This window comes from Dermacentor silvarum, chromosome 1 (assembly GCF_013339745.2).
Source record: "Dermacentor silvarum isolate Dsil-2018 chromosome 1, BIME_Dsil_1.4, whole genome shotgun sequence".
NCBI classification, from domain to species: Eukaryota; Metazoa; Arthropoda; class Arachnida; order Ixodida; family Ixodidae; genus Dermacentor; species Dermacentor silvarum.
The window spans coordinates 221,347,653-221,368,910 of NC_051154.1; the positions used below are offsets into that span (position 1 = coordinate 221,347,653).

A 21,258-nucleotide genomic window follows, 5' to 3' on the forward strand; every position below is an offset into this window, starting at 1 on the left:
ATACTGGCAGAACTTAAGAGCGCGAGAAGGTAAGTATCCCGACGTAGAGGAGCTTGGCGCTGTCAAACACCGAGAGCTTGCACCCTTCTCGCGCAGCATTCGTTGCGACTTTATGGCGACGTTTGTTGCCAGAATACTAGAGCTTGCTTGTCTGCGTGTACGGCTCTTAAAGGGAACAGAGTGCACTACTAAGGGAGGGTGCGAATGGTGTGAAACCGCATGTTCCTTTATCGCTACAAGACAGGCTGCTCTTGCCGCTGCTGCCTGCACATGTCCGGAAGCTGTCGGCGGCGTCCCATAACTGCACAGACCATAAAGATAGGCGGGCTGGGTAAGGTAAGAAGGCCATAAGTAGGCAGTGAACGACCATATAGATCATGCTGCAGGAACATCGCCCTCCTCTCTGCCATAGTTATCAGATCCGGGAAGATTCACTTATCCTTCTCTCGTTTATCTCCTTACCACCGCGAGTGTATATATGGTTTCCCCAACTGGGTGGCCTGTCCACAACTCGAGAGCTCGACGCATCTTAAACATTGCAGGCCATCCCCGCTAGTGCTAACCTCGACGCTCAACATGAAGCTCCTTCTCGCATGCACTCTCTTCGTCAGCTCGGCAGTGCTCACATCAGCTCGTCAATCAGCCATATGCTGTGAGTAGTGTGCTCTGGAGGAAAGTGTGTTGTTGCTTTCTGCTTGTAATTGAGCACACGGCAATGATGCTTGCCGAACATCGCGGCTTTCAAGCTGCATCTCCTTGCAGTTCCTGCGCATGCTTTCGAGCATATGCAAGAACACGAGGATATTGCTGAAAATCCTCTGATCTGTCTGAATTGCTATCACAAGCCCTTTCCCTTTTAGTATGCATTTCTGTACTAGTCAACTTAGTCAAGTAGTGTGTCCACTCCCGGAAAATAGCGTACAAGCACGGGCTATAGATCCCACCAGTCAAGCATTGCCTACTCGGTATGCTTTCCCTGGGTATTTCTGCAAAGCGTGCCGTGTCGCAGTGTCAGAGGTCACGTGATATCTGAGCCGAGTGATTAAGTCGAAGTTAATGATCGAGTTTTACTGCTTTTCGTGCTGCAAATAGTGTTCTTTCTTTTCCTTCTTGTTTTTCATGCTTTAAGCGGGAGACTTCGATTTGTATTTTTTTAGGAATTGCGCCTACTTCTTACGGCGCGTGGAAGCTTGTTGAGGGCAAGGCGCAGTCACTCTCGCTTGGCGAGAGCCTCATTGAAATAGTGTAAGGCATGCTTATATTCTTCAATAAACTCCTTTGCAGACATGGAGAAAGCCCCACAGCCGATCACCCGCTTGCCGCAGATACGAAATATTAACGGTAAAAAAAAGAGACGCAGGTCAAATGGAGCAGGTGGCAGTCATGGGAATTACTCTGACAGAAAAAAAACAACAAAGAACGATATAAAAAGATATAAAAATAGAAGAAAACAATATGCAGACCCAACGCACATTTTGGAATGTATGTGAAGCGAAGCTTTCGTGGAAGTGGTTAAATAAATGCTCTACATTTGCCCATTTAATTCCTACGTCTTTGGCGTAAAGGAAGCTGGCGCACGCGCATGTGCTCTCGTGCACCCGTGGTATGCAAAGTGACCCACGCAGCGATCATCTCAAATAGCTAGTTGTCGTTGGCAAGCTAGAGGCATACGTGCGACTGTGGCTAATGGAGCATCGGGCTGCTGTTCAGGGGGAACGAGGTTGGCGCCCACCATCGGGCAAGTAAGTTTTTTATTAAGACTGATTTTTATTAAGACTGATTTTATTAAGTCCGGGAGCGGTTCGCAAAGAAAGCTTCGCTTTAAAGTGGAAGGAACACGAAGCAGTTATATGTATGCACCCACGTGAAGACGTACGAAACTGCCGCAATGTACAGCTCAACAGAGTTTCAGAGATGTCCTTTGTTCGACCCCTGTCTATCACTTCAGGTCTCTACTTCCCGTGTATGTATCAGTCTTGTTTGAATGTGCAGCACTGTGTCATACAGCCTAAAAGCGAATTTTCCTCCAGAAGATTCCAGAACATCTATCTCAGTCAAGTTATGCAAGCGATCCACGTAAACATTATGACTTAAGCGTGAGAAGTTTCCATCCAAAAATGCCACTCTTCGATGTGTGTTAACTTTCTCTTTTCTGGACGCAGTTGCGTCCGAGGACCAAGTCAAGGAACAGGCGGCTTGCGTGCGGGACCAAGCCGGAGAGGTAAGTGCTGGGGCGGACAATTCCTTTATCTCTTCTCTCGCTAATTGAACAACATAACATTTCGCATCCGTGCCCCTCCATGTGATTACGCGTGTTACAACCATGAGGAGGGGAGGAGAAGGTGGAAAGAACCAGGGAATTTTATTAGCCCTCCACGGTGGCTTCAGGACAGTAAATGCAGTGTTCATTCTACTAAATTAGCCCTCCCACCGTTGCATCATCCGACTAGCCTTCTTCGAATCTCGAATGCCATGGCTGCTCCGCGCTTCCATGTTTACCCAAAGCTCGTTTAGAGCGACACTAAATAGCAATATTAAGCCTAGATTAGTAAATATCCTTCCCTGCGATAGCTAAATTGTCACTTACACCGAGAGGGTGCTTGGTAAGCCAGAAGAAACGCAAATTGCGACAAAAGAAATACGTAACGACGCCACCCTGATGTTCGCGCATCAGCTTTCTGTGATGTCACGGATTTTGACAACGCCTACTTTTTTCAAAGCTTCTTTTTGTCCATCTATAAGAAGGAATGTATTGCATAATGAAGGAACCAACCTAGCGAGTTTCTGCGCCAAAACCAACTAATACTAGCATGTAGTTATTTAGGTTCTACAGACTTACGGGCGCTGAAGTTCCCGTGAGCATTAAAATAAAGGGGGGTGGGGGGGGATTTGGTTTGTGAGTGGAAACAGTGCAAAATAACAGGACGCGAGAAAGGGACAGACAACAGCCTTTTTTCACGTCCTGTTATTTTTAGTTGTTTCGGCTCAAGTCATGAACCAACCAGCCCAAATGCGTACGCTTCTGCGATTCGGCTTTCGTGTTTTTTTCCAGAATAATAATCCCTTTGCCACTGAATGCGAAATTAAAGCTTGAAAGGATGAAAAAAAAAGGACACTTCACCAGTCCAACCTGTTTAGTGTTGCTCTGTTTAAGCTCTGTGTTTTACTCTTACCCTTACTCTATTCGCAGTTCAATGACCGCCTGGACCTCGCCGTCAACAACCTCGGCTGCACGGACGACGTATGCGCCGTCAAGAAGCTGTGCACCTTTGTGAGCACGGTGAGATGACTGGCTCTTGGAGTTTCAGCATGAGGCAGAAGCTTCTAAAGCCAATTTAAAAACATGTGCGGCACTAGTAATCACTAGAGGCCGGATCTTTAGGCATTAAAGAAGCGCGTTTTAGGCGTCAAAAATAGGCAGGCAAAGCAACGTTTTAGGCCTTCAACGTCGTAAATATAGGCACAATAAATTTTTACATAAATGCAAATAATTTCAAACGAAGACGTGCGCGACCTGAATCTACGACAGAAAAACAAGAAATGTTATTGTTTATTATGGCACAAAGGCGCCAACAGTTGAACATAGCCGTGCAATTGTCCCATAAAACTGCTGGACTAATGACCATCATTTGGCGTAATTCAACAAGCACACTGTTCATATTCATGTTCAATGGCCACTGTACTCGAGCGTTGCATAAAGTGAAACAAGATTGAAAAAGAATACTTGAAAGCTGGGAGTACTGATTAAAAAAGTACTACTTTGTGCCTGCCTCACGCAATTTAATTAAGACATAACAAAAAAGACAAATAATAAATGCAAGAGAGACTACAATTCATTAAGAAATTGACATGTTCTTACATGAGGACTGTTAGGTACAACTCTGGCAATTTTCTCATATACAATGACATTATCGGAATTGTACAGGCAAAACGCCACAACACTGCCAAATACACTTCCGCCCATTTGAAGTGCACGTGTTTGAAGAAATCTGTTGGAAAACACGCGGAACGTAGTCTAAGAACCACTGTGAATATTGTGGAAACAATAGCAAACTACCACCATCTCCAAATTTTTGGATTCAAAATTGTTCCTCTTGTCACTGAGAATGATCTTGTACGCTGAGGAGGAACGCTCGACGGCAGTGAACACCTCAAAAAGTAAATTACAAACAAAACAAAAGCCGCGTGCACATCACATTTTTCTTTCTTCTTTTGCTCTTTACTCTCCTTTCCCCTGACGGCTGTCCGAGGTCTCGCATTCGCCAACCGCGGCGCGTCCCATTTTCTGCTGCTAGGGGTTGTTTTCCGAAAGTTGGTTTAACTAGATGACTAGGATGAACCCTATAGAGTTCCGAACAGTCAATGTTGCCCGGTAACATGCATAATGGTCTCTAACTGCACTCGAAAGCGAAACTTGAGGCTAAATAGTGTTCATATATGCTCCGATATTGAAAATAGGCATTTATAGGCATTTAGGCACAAACACCAAAATAGGCATTCATAGGCACTATAAAACACTATAAAAGCCATTCTTAACCTCTAATTCATGCTCATATATCAAAATTGGGCGATATGAGCGCAAGGAACAAAAAAGGCATTTGCCTAAAATCCGGTCTCTAGTAATCACCTATGGCTAACTTTATGACACAGCCCATGTCATACTTGTTTTCCATTCAGATGCTGACAATTACGGAAAGAAAGGCGGCAAATAAAGGCAGAGATCATAATGATACTGCATGACTGAAGGTGCCCAACGATAACAAATTCTACTTTTCTCTCTTGCTCGTTCGCGCCCAAGATAGGTTCAACGTGGACAAGTACAGGTTACTATCTTCATTCTAAACTGCAGCTTAGCTTGAATTTTTCGCTAAGAGCAAGGGGCTGTCGTGTGTAACATAGAGTATACCTAAATTTGGCAGATACTGTGCCATAGAAGCGATGGGAACCGGAGCAACTCCGTCCTGAAATCTCTGATTTTTGCTTGCCGGTCATGTATAGCCATGCCCTATTAATATATGAGGTCACTATTTTTAGCACTTTGCTATGTTTCTCACCTTGATTCTTACCCATACCGACTCTTCTCACACACTTATTTAGCTTTGAGTTCATCTTTGGCGGCATCTTGCCACTGATTCTCGGGCTGAATCTTCTCTCCGCGTGCATGCGCCCTTTTTTGATGCTGCACTCCTCATCTTTTATATTTGTTCAAAGAGAGACCCAACGGGTCAAATGCCGAAACCCTACGGAATTCTTTTTGGCCTCTCGTTTCAGGACCGGGCGCTCACGGCACTATTTACGGTAAGTGGTATTTGACGCTATTTGACGCTGAAGCTTTTTTGACGAGATAAAAAAGAATAAAAGGTACAGTAGAACTTTGAGCAATATTTTGATTACCTTGTATCCACTTTTACTCTGCCTATTTCAGTCTTCTCTTGCATGAAGTATGTTTCAGTGCAATATCATAATTGTAAACGCGAAATTTGCTTTATTTTAGGTTTGCCAGCTAATGCAATGACGATGCTAGCAGCAGCTGAAATGACCCTCTCGTGACTAGTACACAGTTTCTCAATGAAACCTTCCTGTTGCTACAGCAAGAAGTGACCGTTGTCATTTATTTATTTACTTAGGATCATAAGGACTCACGTAGTGCATTTACCATTAATTGACTTTACTACAGCGTCTTGTCTCGGCGCAGCATTTCTAGCACACTAGCAGCAGCAGCGGGACAATATGGCCTTAAGGTATAATTTTGTCTGGGGAGACCATGATATTTATAAGATACCCGGGCCAACAGTATTGTACAGCAATCATTTTCTTCTGATTAAATTACACTTTTATCGTCCGCCGTGCTGGCTAGCCAAACTTAGTAGAGGTCACCACATCATCCTAAAATCACAAATAGCAATAAGAATCTGCTTGCAAAGCAATTGCCGTAAAACTGTTATGTTGCTTAAATCCTGGCACTTGGAAAGTTACGAACTTTATGAAACTAAGAAATAAAAGGTGTACATGAAAAAAAAAATAAAATGCTTTTGATATGTGTAGAAGAGAACGACGAACGCTCAACTCGCTGACACAAGCGATCACGTCTGGTTTCTAGTGCAAACAGAATTGAGACAGAGCAAATGGAAAGAACACGAAAGTAACAGTCATGTTCGCAGCAACGTTTTTTTTTAAATAAAGGTTACGTAGTCTGCGATGAATAATGCCAAGAAAGACAGAAAAAAGGCTTAATAGACATCAAGCTAACTTCAGTCATCTGCATCTTCCCACTAAAACGGTGCGCAGACTCCGTTTCTTGGTGCATATAGTGCCATTAACATACCTCGCTTGATGGAAAAACGCTTACCGTTATGTTACCTGCCACGCAGCGGCCAGAAAAGACACTTTTGCGGAGCCTGTCTCTTCGCTGCTCCGCTGCCGCCGCACTCGTGGGGTCGCCCGCCGTAGCTTTGCCGGTTCAAGCAGCTTTGCCGGCTGCGGCCTTGCCGTCGGCAGCACTACCAGTCGCAGCCGCTGGCCCAGGCTTCCTGGCTCCCAGGCCGTATTTCTGGGGCGCGAAGGGTTTCGGAGCATAGGGCGTTTGGTGCAAGGGCGTTCGGCGCAAGGGCTGTCGGCCTCGGAGCCTACGGCGCTGGTGCTTACGGCGCTGGTGCTTATGGCGCTGGTGTTTACGGAGCTGGTGTTTACGGCGCTGGTGCTTACGGTCCGGGTGCTTACGGCCTCTGGTAACAAGTTCGACCGACGAACGGGAGGACTGGAAAATGTACGTATACTCTTTCTTTAGACGTGGGTTGGGCGTGTTAATTCGAAATAATATTTTGGGCACCTCAGATATACTTTGTATTAGCTGATTCAAGGTGATATTGGACGGAAGAATGAGGCGGGAACAAAGTGGGAAAGCTAGCTATGCGAGAGACGGCTTTCAGATAAGAAACTAGGGAGACAGACAGAGAAATTAAACGCGAAAGGCGGGCAGGTTAACCGAAAGACAAACATCCGGCTGGCTACTCTGGAATGGGAGAGCAGTAAGGAGAGATCGAAAAATGGAAAGCAGAGAAAATAAGCCCTTGCACTTAATGCAAGGCACTATTTTTCTTAAGCTTGTATAGGCTGACTTACATAATGCTTGAAAAACTTGCATTCGAAAATAAAAAGCTTGCTAAAGAGGGCAGCGTCGGTTTTCAGTGCATTCAGTGCAGCGAGAAAGCCACGTCTTGCTGCTCGGCGTTAACTATTGACAGGGCCACGGCGGCCGCATTTCGATGGGGGCGAAATGTGAAAACACCCGTGTACTTAGATTTAGGTGCCCGTTAAAGAACCCCAGGTAGTCCAAATTTCCGGAGTCCCCCACTACGGCGTGCCTCATAATCAGAACTGGTTTTGGCACGTAAAACCCCATAATTTAATTAATTTTAACTAGTGACAGGGAAAGAAAAACGACTGATAAGTTAACCAGGACTCTTCCCGGTTTTCGGCTACCTTGTAACGCAGGACGGCGTAAACAAACGATTCACTATAATAAATATGGATAAGAGGTTGTGAATGCGCAGACACGCGCATGAGATGCTGCCCATGCAGTACGAGTAGTATCTTAGTCCAGCTGTCTGCAATAAAACCCACAGTTATCTCTCCTTTAGTTTTCCTCAGAGAACTATTCCGGAGAACATAAAATTTGTAGACTGAGAACTGTGTAAAATGATACATCAATAAAGTTAAAGACATACAAGCATTGGGACTATAGTACTTGCCCTTGTTATTGATTCTACATGGAGGAGAGCCAAGCAATGTGCACATAAAGTCGGGAAGAGGTGAAGCAGTAGCACAACTCGCTGAGGGTGAGAAGTTAACCAGCAGCTTATAGGATTTGGCTTGGGCCGAGTAGTCAGAATAGGTCCAGACCTACTTTCGCGTTACTCACTTTACTAAGGGTTAAGCATGAGCTGTAGATCATGCACTGGAAAATGAAGCCACCTCTCAAAGCTTAAGTGTCAGGGGAGCAATAAAGGAACACTTTTATTAGTTTCATTAGGCATGAAGGAAGCACACTGCCCTAACATTAGCCTCATTGCACACCTGCTCAATTTGTAATGGAGTCACCGTTAGCAGTGGACTCGGGCACGCCACGGTGGCTCAGTGGCTATGGTGCTGCTGAGCATGAGGTCGTGAGCTCGATTCCTTGTCGTGGCATTTTTATGGGGCCGAAATGCAAAAACACCTGTGCTCTGAATGCACGTTAAAAGCACCCCAGATAGTCCGAAATTAAACCGGGACTTCTATGACGGCGTCCCTCAGAGCAGCGCAGCATCAGGTCATGAAAGCATTCGACCTAATTTAACAGGCGATTCAGGTTATTGTACAAAGCGTTCTCAGCTCGTACATTTAGAAATTTTGCTTAGGCATGTTTATGAATATTTCTTTCTTTTTTTTCTTTCAGTTCAGACTCGCAAAAGTATTCAATGCCGGCGTGTGCGTCATGGAAAGTGACAAGTTTTCTCAAGAACTGAAAGCAACGATATACTGTACTGAGGTCAAAATAAATATTTTTATTGTTCAAACGAGCAGACATTTGAGCTTGTTTTCCGTGCAGTACGTTTCTGGTCTAATACATGTCGAGATGACGATAATAAAAAAATACGGATATTTGATTTCTGGACCAAACTATGTTATCGCAGAAGCTGTGGTCACTGAGTGCTATATTAGGGACAGTGAAAGTATTCACACATCGTTTTTCGAGTACCTAATACTAATTTTAATGTCATATGTGGCATTGAAATGTGTATTAGACATGGATAAAGAGTACATTTCGGTGCCAAACGTGCCCGCCAACCGTAACCCCAGGAGACAAAGAAACGTGACACAGCGCCACCATCGACCGCAACATCTAAACATTCATTCGCCACAAGGCTCTCGCGTGGCAACACGAGCGTCTAAAATTGCTAGGTGACGCCTGTTGGATTTCCGAGGTTGGAAGTTTCCTCCAGGCCGCCCGGTAGTTCCCTCTGCTAGGTCGGCGTCCGGAAACCTCCCACTCTCTCCGTCCAGAGATCATGTGGCATGCTGAAGAGTGCCGACGCCTGGCGAAGGAACAATTAACTTGGTTTATTTTGCATTTTTGCCGGTATTAGGCGAAGAAGAAAAATTAATTTCAAGCCGGCGCACAAACGTGCCAAACGTGCGCCGGCTTGAAAAGTCTCAGGAATTGCTTTTTATTACCATAGCAATTATATGGACACTTCTACCGGATTTCTGCCGTCGCCGTCGTCGTCGCCGTCGCCGTCGCCGTGAGGTTCCCTATAGATAAAATCTACGCCGCGCGCCGTATGCCCGAGCGGAAGCGTGCGGGGACGCGCGCTATCTCCCACGCGCAAGCAAGGAAGCGGAAAGCCAGCGCCGGAGTTCCAACAACCGCCCCCCCCCCCTCTTATCTCTCCCACCGCAAGCAAGGAAGCCCAGCGCCGGAGGTGCTGCCAACAACCGCGCTCGCCGCTCGTCCGCACCGTCTCTTATCTCACACGGGCTTCGCCTCCGCTCAGTTTCTGTTGAAGCGATACCTACCTTAGCCCGCTGCCGGCGTATATATGTGCTTGCTGCCATGCAATCAATTCAGTGTGATCTATTCATGTTTGTTTGTGCGCGCTCATTGTTCAATCAGTTAGTAATAACATTTTCCAACGCACGAGTCGACGCAGTTACAGGTGTGTCCCTTCGCACGCGCTGCCCACGGGAAGCGCTTTTCAGTTTCACACGCGCCTTCTCGTGGTCATCGAGTCTCTCTTCATGTCGGTCTACTTACGCCGCAGCACACCTGCTTACTTAATCAGCTCATGTTTACTACAATTCATATTGCTAGCCGCTGTATGACACGCTGTTTGCTATCGTATTCATTGCTTCGCCCTTAGGGCGAAACTGTGACATTTTTTTGTCTGCCTGTCAAAGGTCTGCACCGGGCCTTGTTGCGGTACAGGCGACCGCTGGTGCTTCGAGTGAAGCCCACAACGCCGTGCGTTGTCGTTTAGAGACGAATATGGCCGATGACCCATTGTAATTTCTGTCCAAGAACTCGATCGTCAGCTCTGGGTCAACGAACAGACGAAGACACGGCACATAATTGCTTGTCAATTATCTTGAGGTGACTCTGCTTTCGTCGCCAGTTCTGTGGCGTCGAAAAAAACGACGAAGATTGGATGGCATTCCAAAGCTGCACGCTCGCTGGTGAAGCAACCTTTGTCCAGAAGGACCGTCAGGCACAACAGCACCAAGCAGTGGCAGCAGGCGCTCGGCGGGCCGTATCTAACACCCGACAATTAACTTGGTTGTGCGAGAGCAACTGCCTTTAGCGGATAAAGTCTGAGTACGAGAACGAGCGAAAAACACTATTAGTGTTTAAAACAGGAGAAAGAATTAAAGAAACCAATGTGTTTTAATTAATGGAAATGTGCGTTAAACAGCCCGCATTTACTTTCAGCGAGGATATTTAGTTAGCGTTTGTAGTTTCGTTGTCTAATTCCGTGCAAAAGACAGCCGGTGACCGGCGCATCTGTCGCTGTATATTACATGTACGTGTCCGCCGGCGCGTTATGTGTTGAGCCATTAGGCGGATGACATCGTTTCCGTGAACCGGAAGTATGCGGGAGAGCCCGAGAAAAACAAAACCGTACTTGCGGTAAAAAATATTACACCGTGTTCATTCCAAATGTGCCCATCCAGCGCAGAAGCAGAATATGCTGGGCACTTAATAACAGCTTAACGGAGCCCTATAAGGTGTCGGGACTGACCAGAAAAAACAACGAATAAGCACCCGTTTACTAACGACACTACCAGCAATGCAGAACTGCGCTGGAAGGAGAAACAGGGAGCAAAATACTATTGCCGTAACACTGAGACTTCTAGGCAGGCAGAGAAGTGGGTTCTACAATACGCAGACTCTATCACTGGCTTTCGCAATATACGTATTCATTTGCCCATTTACGTGTAGTACGTCAGAGGCATCATTGATATTGCTTCCGATATAAAAAGGAAAAAAACAATTACAGCATATCCACGGGGTGAATGATGATGAGTGGGGCGAAGCTCCGGAAGGAATCATCGGTAAACCGTGAAACTCCTCCGTGAAATTCGCCCAGTGCATCATATAAAGAGTGTGAAACACCGTGTATATATTAAACATCAAACGTTTATTGTACTGTTGGTATACGTGGTCCCTTCATTATCACCGCTTTGTGATCAGTGAAAAGCAGGGAAAGTGGTTCTTGTATGGGTGCTAACGTAAAGTTGGCAAACACTACATCGATGCAAGTTCCGCTGATGGTGGTTGGTTTCGGGTGAGCTAACGATATGCATCTGATTCCATATCTGATTGCCATGTGTTGCATCAACCAGTCCTTACTTCTGTCTGCAACGTCGACGTTGAAATCGCCGACGAGTAGAAACGGTCTGTTCCTGTCGTACTTGCGCATTGCCTCGTCGATGAACGCCTTGACGTCCCCAGCGGCTGGATGGAACGGCTGGATCTTCGCGACGCTGCCGTGTCGCTTCGGCCTCCCACTCTCGAACGGCTGGATCTTCGCGACGCTGCCGTGCCGCTTCGGCCTCCCGTTCTCGAACGGCTGGATCTTTGCGACGCTGCCGTGCCACTTCGGCCTGCCGTTCTAGCACTGCGCGCGGGGTTTTCCCGGCGTCGCCGAGCAGCCTGACGACACGCTTCGGCCTCTCGTTCTCGCACGGCCGGATTCTGTCTGCGAGCGCGCGCTGCCGCCGCCTTGCGCGCTCGTCGCTCCGCCGCCTTGTCTTCCATTCGGCGACTCCGAGCAAAAGAGAAAGCGCGCCAAAAGTGAGCGCCTTTTATTATTATTATTGATATTATTTCCAAGGACATATACACACAACGGTATCTATTGGGCAATTCATAAACTAGAGGTAGCAGCCTGACGACACGCTTTGGCGTCTCTTTCACGTACGGACACACAACGCCATCTATTGAGCAATTCATAAACTAGAGGTGGCTACATACTACTACTACTACTACAGAGGAGGGAACGACCCACACCCTAAGGAGCTTCGCCCCCACCCCCTCCAAAAAAAAAAATTTGTTTAGAAACGAGCGACGATGATTGTCAATCCAATCCAATAGCCCGAACGAACGAACGAATGAGAGAGCGAACGAGATGACGAAAGAGAAAGTATGGGCGAGAGAGTGAGCTAGAGAGAGAGAGCGCGCGGACGAGAGAGCGAATAAATAAACATTTTTCTTGCTCAGTCTGACCATCATTCATCGATAACTAAATACGAAAACAGTCGGAAACGCCAAAGAAAGCTATTTGCTTCAAAAGTCGCAAACATCCGTCGACACGCTGTAGTGGATGGTGTCGGGGTGCTTCTAGACACGAAAGAAGCTTCCGACAGCGTCCGTCGTAACACGACGCAACATCCACTTGATATTTTCAAAGTTGGAGGCCAGCTATAGCTGCGAGTCTAGGTCAAGCCCTGTTGTTTCCAGCCTCGCCGTTTAACTCGGTTATCATTCCATACTTCTTGTACACGAAGCCGCATAAGTGCATCCACACATGTCAAGTGCACATCATGCTCGGAGGGAAGTAGCTAAGAAGTCTGTAAAGAAACCAGACGGATGCCGCTTTTGCTTCTCGCATGGGCTCTGTGAATACGACATTGCGGGACACGATAGACAACCCCATCGATAGCTCTTGATTTCACATCCAGGTGTCGTATGAAACTACGTGCTGCACACACTATACAGCACACACAAGATACCAAGTATTGCGTACCAAGATGCAATAGTTGGATGAAATTGCGGTAAATCTCTGACGTTTTGTAGGTGAGTGCTTCGAATGAATAACAAATTAAGTATTTGCGATAAGGCCAACCCTTCATTGTGAGAACTGTTCTGAAAGTGGATGCGAACCATAAACCAAATGAACCACTATGGCAGGCGCCGCATGACATATGATACGCATAAAATAAAAGTGGTACTTCCACCTACCTCTTGCAATTTTGAAGAAATCAAAGACAGTTTGCAGCACAAGTGATTCGTGTGCCACGGGCACATAGGCAGAGGAAACAACTAGTGCTCGCTGCCAATGCTAAAATATAACCTGCAGCCGAATGGCAAAATAAGTACAAGCACTTCTATTAGCTCGCTGGAAGCACTATAAGAATTCTGGACAACCAGGACAATCTGTAATATTCCGGGAAAACCAACGTAAATTAGGGATATTTCTGGACAACAAAGTTGCCGAAAACAAGGTGCAGCCATTTGCTAGATGTACGTACGTAGCTGACACAAACGTTAGGATGTTCTTCGAAACCGGGAAATTTCACGGAAATCCCATACTCTGAACATAGCACAACACTCTGCTGAAAATGCTAGTCTTGAAGTAAGAAAAACATGTAGCACCACGAGCCTTCGTGCGTGTTCTAATAATTGCCTATTAGTTTCTGTACCTTTCTTTTATTTTCTTTCTTGATCAAGTACGATCTCCAGCTACCTTTTCTCGTTTTTTTTTTCTTTTTTCAGTTCCCACTACCGGGCTACATGCTGTGTCGTAGTTTAATTTGAGTTCTTGTGAGGTGTCACGTTGCTCCCTTCTTTGAGTCCCGTCTTTCTGATTTCCCGTTGTACCTTTTTATTCATTATTTTCTTGAAGAGCAGGCAAGCGTTGTAGCCCTTCGTCTGAAGCACTTGTCAGCGTGTTCATTTCTTCTTACATTTCTTTCTGTTTGTACATTCGTATATATCCAAATATAATACTACAGCATAATCCAAGCATACGGAACGCTTCTCGCTTACAAAAAAAAAGAATTTTGGTGATCTTGGCCTCCCGGTTCAATTCATTAATAATTGATGATTAAGAGAACAAATTTTCAATATTGAAATTTGTTGTCAATTTGACGTCACCCTTGGTACATCGTTTATGTCCACCATTATTTATTTTGTCACTAGAGTCTCTTGTACGTGCAGTAGGTTCATGTTCCAGCATGAGGGGTTTTCCCTTAACTGGACGAGACACTAGATGTCGCAGACGACATCTCCTAGTTCCTTCGTGACGGCCACAACTCTAAGGAATTTCTTCGACTATTGAGCTACCTCAGCTGCTCTGCTCAATGCGTCAAAGAGTTTAGCTTTGCGGTTTCAAACCTTTCTGTTTTACACTCTCAGGAGAAGCTCTGTTTGTTGACAGAGTGGCAGCTCTTAGTAATATATTTGAACAAATTGGTGTATCTTCTCAGAGCGTAGAATGAGGGCTTTTAAGGTGCCAAAAAGAGCTTTTAGGCATATAGCGAGGGAGGGCTGAACTTCAGAACCAAAATTTTTGTGGCTAAAGCATGTGCGACAGCTTACGCGTTTTATGTCGTGCGAATTGCCTTCATGTCTAGAAAATTTGCTGCTAGGTTGACCTCTTCAGCAGCAAATTTTTTGGGGAATCGGAAAGAAGCCTTTGTGTTTAGACCTGTTCTCTGTTTGGTTCATGAACTTGAAGGCTTAAGCCGGCCATCGTGTCAAGTGTGCGCGGGTTCTTTTTCCCTAAAAGCATTTGATTCTCTAGTATCGGATCTGGCACATCGTCGAAGATATGTATAGATGGGTTGGCTTAGTACGGCTGGTTTTATTTTTTACAGCGAAGCTGTTGGTTTCAGCCTTCGATGGTCGTGTCCGCGTGTAGAAAAAAACTTCATTGGCCGTATGCTGCATGTGCGAGTGAAAGCGCGCGAGGGACACGCGCTTTCACGGGGAGCGAACGCACGGCGGAGAGCAAACGAGCCTTCCGTCGCGCGAATGGCCGTGGGAGGAAGGGGAGGTGACGTTCAGCTGCGGCAGCAAATGATTATCTTGCGACCGACCGCAAGGGGAACTGGCGACTCAATCACCCACGCGAAAGGAGGAAAGCGGGAAGGCAGCGCGGGAGGGAGGGAGTGTGGCTTTTGCTCTGCGAGCAATTAACTGCCTACTTGTACTTTGCGCGGCGACGCGCGGTCGCGCACTCTATCTTGAAAGCGATCTCTAACATGGCTCTTCCCTTTGTATGCGCTGTGCTTTCGCCGCTCAGTTTCCGTTGAAGCGATAGACCACATGAACCTTCACTCGCCGCTGCTGGCGCGCTTGCTCACGCAAGCGTTTTGACAGCGGTTGTGTGCGGTTGTGCGCTTTTAATCAAAGATGGATGAGATATGCTTGAAAAGCTTGCGGCCCTTTATACGCAATGCCTCACAACTTCAAGTATACCAGAGAGCTGGAAGAACGCCAACATTATACTCGTCCATGAGAAGAGAGACGTTAAAGAATTGAAGAATTACAGACCCATTAGCTTGCGTTCCGTATTATATAAAATATTCACCAAGATAATTTCCAACAGAATCAGGGCAACACTTGACTTCAGCCAACCAAGAGAACAGGCTGGCTTCATGAAAGGATATTCTACTATGGATCATATCCATGTCATCAATCAGGTAATCGAGAAATCTGCGGAGTACAATCGACCTCTCTATATGGCTTTCATAGATGATGAAAAGGCATTTGATTCAGTAGAGATACCAGCAGTCATAGAGACATTGCGTAATCAAGGAGTACAGGAGGCATACGTGAATATCTTCGCAAATATCGACAAGGATTCCACCGCTACATTGGTTCTCCACAAGAAAAGTAGAAAGTTACCTATCAAGAAAGGGGTCAGGAAAGGGGACACAATCTCTCCAATGCACTGCATGCAATGCACTGCATGCTTAGAAGAAGTATTCAAGGTCTTAGACTGGGAAGACTTAGGAGTGAGGATCAACGGCGAATATCTCAGCAACCTTCGGTTTGCAGATGAGATTGTCCTATTCAGCAACTATGGAGACGAATTGCAACAAATGATTGAGGACCTTAATCGAGAAAGTGTAAGAATTGGGTTGAAGTTGAATATGCAGAAGACAAAGATAATGTTCAATAGCCTGGCAAGGGAACAAAAATTCAGGATCGCCAGTCAGCCTCTAGAGTCTGTAAAGGAGTCCATTTATCTAGGTCAATTACTCACAGGGGACCCTGATCATGAGAAAGAAATTTACAGAAGAATAAAATTGGGTTGGAGTGCATACGGCAGGCATTGCCAAATCCTGACTGGGAGCTTACCACTGTCGTTGAAAAGAAAAGTGTAAAATCATTGCATTCTACCGGTGATAACATATGGGGCAGAAACTTGGAGGTTAACGAAGAAGCTCGAGAACAAGTTAAGGACCGCACAAAGAGCGATGGAACGAAAAATCTTAGGAGTAACGTTAAGAGACAGGATGAGAGCGGTGTGGATCAGAGAACAAACGGGGATAGCCGATGTTCTAGTTGACATTAAGCGGAAGAAATGGAGCTGGGCAGGCCAGGTAATGCGTAGGACGGATAATCGGTGCACCATTAGGGTTACAGAATGGATACCAAGAGAAGGGAAGCGCAGTCGATGATGGCAGACAACCAGGTGGGATGATGAAGTTAGGGAATTCGTAGGTGCAAGTCGGAGTACGCTAGCGCAAGACAGGGGTAATTGGAGATCGCAGGGAGAAACCTTCGTCCTGCAGTGGACATAAATATAGGATGATGATGATGATGATGATGATGTGTGCGGTCATCGAGTGTAATCTATTCATGTTTGCGTGTGCGCGCTGACACCATCCTTGTTAATTCAGTTAGTAAGCGAATGTCGTCAAGTTTACACAGCCGATAAAACTACTATTCTTGTTCCGTATAGCTCGCTACTAATTTCCTATCGCAATTGATGCTTCGCAACGCGCAGAACTTTTGTCGATGGCGGCGGCGTTTTGTAATCTTAACTGGGATTCATAGCGCTAAAGCGACACAAGGACGAGGAAGAACACGGGACGAGCGCTAACTTTCAACAATTGCTTTATTGCAGTAGTAAGCATATATATACTCACTGGGAAAGGCACTGCAAAAAACTCGGAAGGAAAGAAGAAAGGAAAAACAGTCATGCGGCTACTGTGCCAAAAGTGCAAGCTCTTTCTTGGATAAAAGAATAGACGGCGTGCTAACGCAATCATCACATCCTCTAGCTATCTCTGCTGCTTCGACAATTTCCCTCGTTATCTTATTCCTGTGGCGATAAACAACAATAGTTTGTTTAAAGAGAGGGTAGCATGGTTCCTTCGCGTCACATTTTCTACAGTGGGCAGCCAGGTGCCCATCTATTGCGGTGCTCTCTACTTTATTATTATGCTCCGCCAGCCGCACGTTTAAACATCTGCCCGTCTGGCCCACGTAGTACTTCCCACACGAAAGTGGAATCTTATACACTACGTTCCGAGTGCACGTGACAAAAGGTTCCTTGTGTGTAGTAGTGCAAACAGGCGGCGTTTTACCCGATCTCGCACCGAATGCGTGCGGCGGTGGTGACGTATTTATGAAAAACGTGCCAACTTTCGCCGTACACCCTATAAACACCGGGCGGCCGTCGTAAGGCGCCAGCGGCGCGCCGGCGATATGCTGACGAACAGCGCCGCGAACGGCAGCTGTCAAAGCACTGGCATGTGAAGCAGACGACGGGACGAAGGCGCTCGGTGCTTCCAGTGATTTGGCACTGCGGGTTTTAAGGTCTGACGCACCGGAAAACGCATTTTCGTGTGCCTGCTTTTGAGAAAGGTCGTCACTTGTACGAGGCAGATCACATTCGTGGCATCAGGTATATAAAGCAGAAAACGAGCGCAAATTGCGATGCAAATGCACCACGCGAACGGAGCTCACCACGGCAAGCTAAGACGTGGAACTTCAGCAGTTATATTCCAAATGTTATTTTGCTTTGCGCTTTAACATTACCGCGTTTTTAATCATGGAAATATGCGAATGAAGCAAACATTATGGACAGAAAAAAAAGGAGACATACGTCTTGTTTATTCTGTTTCTTGAGCTGCTTCGCCGATCGCACATGTTCATTCGAACAGCGAATGACTGGAATCATCTGCCCACCGACGCTGCGCACCACTCCGACCCGTGCCACTTCAAGTCATTCATCGAAGAACTCGTACAAATGTAACCCACCCCTCATGTAATACCCCATACCAGGGGCATTTGAGGTATCAATAAATAAATAAATAAATAAGTGCCCGCTCTCTGTCCATTGTAGTTCTTTTATCTTTGCAATGCTTCCCCATTCTTAATTGCTTATAAACTAGCCCAATATTCAGTCACGGCCCATTTTAAATAGCTTAGCGCGACGGGAGCCGTCGGTGGCGGCGAGTGTGAACACGCCACTGCGTTGGCGTTCGCCATCGATGCACAGCACAGTCGTGTGCCGGACGCAACCAGAGTTGGGAATTGCTAGGAACGAAAATGTACATTAAAAGAAGACTGATACATCGATAAGACGGCAAAATGACTACAAGTCTGAGTGTTCGCCTTCGGTGCCCAAGCTCCGGAGCCGTTACACTGCGGAGGTGAAGACAGGCAAGTGGGACACGAAGCTCTTGCGTATGAACGGCTCTTTTATTAACGTTAGAACAACTACATCATAGCAAATCAGCGTCGGAAATGTACAGTGCCCAGCGATTGAAGCGCTGGAAGCGCGCGGCTGCCGCCGTTTTTTTTTTCTTTTCTTTTCGTGCCACAGCTAGGTGAGCGCCGTGGGATCAAATGCAGTCATATTGCGTTACGAAGGTTCTCGCTTTCACTCTACACCACAATGCATCAGTTTGGTGTCCCCAGCGCTTACAGTTAGTGCAAAAAGCGCTGGCGACCATGCGATTCGAGTATCGCGTTTTAATTGCTGAGCACTGAAGGTGCTGTTGCCTACAGACCGCACATATACAGCCTTTCCGCCTGGAAAACGTGATGTACAATCGTTTAATAGAATGGCCTAACCAGCTTCAGTCATGTTTCAGTAACTGTTTGTGCGCCCAAAAACGCAGCATGTTTGATTAGACTTGGTTTCACGGCAGCGCCTGCTGCGCGCGGCCCGGCCGCCACATGCCATTACATTCGCGGCGCCTCCGCATGAAGCCGCCACCGGTCCATATTCATCCCACGCCCGGTGCCTATACCGGTGTGCCGTAGCGACCATAACGCCATGGTCCCTGTGGTCACTAAATAAATGAAAACCACATGATCATATATATTTCTCATTCTTAAATAGTTCAAATAACCAATCACACCATCACATCTTAATAGTCATAATTGGAAATACATAATTCCCACCATAGTACAGCTTCGCTGGTCTTCCATCTCCACCCCAGTGGAAAGGCTGCCATTTTTTTTTTTTTTTTACTACATCGTAACTAAGGGCCACTTGCTGAGCGGCGGTCAGGTGAAATGGTGGCCGATTTGAAGTGTTTCTTGAGACCGCAGTTCCCTGATTTAGGCATCTCAGCCACACCAGTAGCTCGTATTAGTAAGAATGTCTCTTATTTTGAACTGAACAATGCACGACACCTACAAAGTCAACCATAAAATGGAAGAGCTTAGTGTGCAAAGTTGTTTACCATGAGCGCTAAGTGATGTTGAGCGGCGGCGAATATGGCCCGTGCAAACAACTGAAGAGAGGCTAGCAAGCTAGGGTGTTGTGCTCTCATCATGCTGCCCCAATTGTCGGGTACCAGAAACACAACGGCATGTCCTGTGGGAATATGTAATTGGACGTACGTACACTTTCGACACTTATTTATCGCATATTCAGTGGGCAGTGTGCATACAGAGGGAAGAAGCTCTCATTGTTTAATTATTTGTTTGAAAGGTTAGTCATTGCAGCCGCAATATTTCTGTCACCCGGCGCCGTTCCCTTGCTTCAATCAGCGAAAAGCGACGACGAGCAATGTATCCTATTCTCAAACACATTAGATTGCAAATCTGCAGTTGCCTACAGGACCAGTTGGTTGTTGATGGTGAGGAACGTTTCCTACGTCACTAGTCAAAAAGTTCATGACTGTATTGAACGGAGAGTTGCACTTCGGACCCCTTCCTTACTAAGCCAATGGTGTACAAATTAATTTTTTAAATTTTGATTTGCTCCACTATTTTTTGTCAATTGTAAGACTTGTGATGCGTCAATAATAAGAACTGTGTTTCACGTCTCCAGCTATATCCATCTGTTTAAGTGCGGTGTCTTCGTGAGTGACATTGTGAAAAAGTCATTTTTTTCGATCTTTTTATCAAATAGGTTAGTCCTGTACTGTTTCATCTTGTTTGTTCCCTTCTTGTAATTTGTTGCCTGCATGCTATAATCCCTATGTTGAAATAAATTCTTTTTGGTCATATTTGTGTACAAAGATTATTATTATTTTTTTAAATTGGGCAGATCTTTCGCACTGCGGGAATCGGTGTTATGCGAAATATTTCATAGGTAGCTGGCTATTCGGCATCATTTGAATTTCCGCAAAATGTTACCAGGTGCACGGTGAGCACTTATGTGTGTGGCGCTATTGTGTGTGTGTGTGTGTGTGTGTGTGTGTGACACCAGCAGAAAGTTGACGACACCGTGACGGTGATGGCATGATTTATATTCCGACGGTTTTCAATGAGAGATTGCGCCATGCCGATTGTTCGGTTCTACATAGTTACTGGAGTCAGCTAGAGAAACATGAATTTGGTCGTACACTGGGACCAAGTTTTATACAATCGTATATGTGCAGTGCTCAATGATTAAAACGTGATAATCCACCCGCAAGGTGGCCGTAACTTTTTGCGCCACCGGTGGGCTTAGGAGACACTGAGCTGATGCAGAGTGGTGTACGATGAAATCAAGGACCTTTGTGATGCATTGTTACTGCATTTCGCCCCCAAGTGATCACCCAGCGCTCACCGGTAACGCAAACAGCGCCGGCCGCCATGCGGGCCGATTATCGCGTTTGAATCGCTGAGCGTGGTACCTTAGTCCATGACACGTGGTCTATGTTAAAACGACAATGACATTTATACTCCAGCTAAAAAACGTTAGAATTTCACGCAGCTTCTCTGTATTCTTAGAAGCTATAGAGAAAAGACTGGGGAATGTGGGCTGATCCCGAAGGATGTGAAGCCTAACACAGCGTCTCGAAGCTTTAGATCTCACGAGGGAAGAAGGCGAAAAACTGACAGGTGATGCATGTGCTAAACGTCTCAAAGAGCTGGTTGGCTTTAGCCCAAGAAAAGTATTCCTGTGATCGTGGCCTAATCGCTTTGATCAGGTCATGATCGCGCCAGACTGGTATCCACTGTTGATGAAGCGTATCGATTTGCTTCCCTATTAGAGAGCTATTGCTTTGTAAATTGTGCTATGAAGTGTTAGAGAA

At 46.0% G+C, this 21,258-nt stretch overlaps 1 protein-coding gene across 1 annotated transcript; it reads left to right on the forward strand.

Moving 5' to 3' along the window:
* The first annotated feature begins 486 nt into the window (after window positions 1-486).
* On the forward strand, window positions 487-8,564 carry LOC119436793 (antimicrobial peptide microplusin). Its single transcript, XM_037703784.2, has 6 exons — window positions 487-652; window positions 2,163-2,221; window positions 3,191-3,280; window positions 5,272-5,298; window positions 6,372-6,766; window positions 8,438-8,564. The coding sequence occupies exons 1-5, from the start codon at window positions 577-579 to the stop codon at window positions 6,576-6,578; spliced, it is 459 nt and encodes a 152-aa protein (XP_037559712.1). The 5' UTR covers window positions 487-576; the 3' UTR covers window positions 6,579-6,766; window positions 8,438-8,564.
* Window positions 8,565-21,258: the final 12,694 nt, after the last annotated feature.

Coding starts and splice junctions, on each gene's coding strand:
- LOC119436793 (XM_037703784.2), top strand. CDS start 577: ATGAAGCTCCTTCTCGCATGCACTCTCTTCGTCAGCTCGGCAGTGCTC. Junction 2,222..3,190: donor TGCGGGACCAAGCCGGAGAG/GTAAGTGCTGGG, acceptor CTCTATTCGCAG/TTCAATGACCGCCTGGACCT. Junction 3,281..5,271: donor TGTGCACCTTTGTGAGCACG/GTGAGATGACTG, acceptor CTCTCGTTTCAG/GACCGGGCGCTCACGGCACT.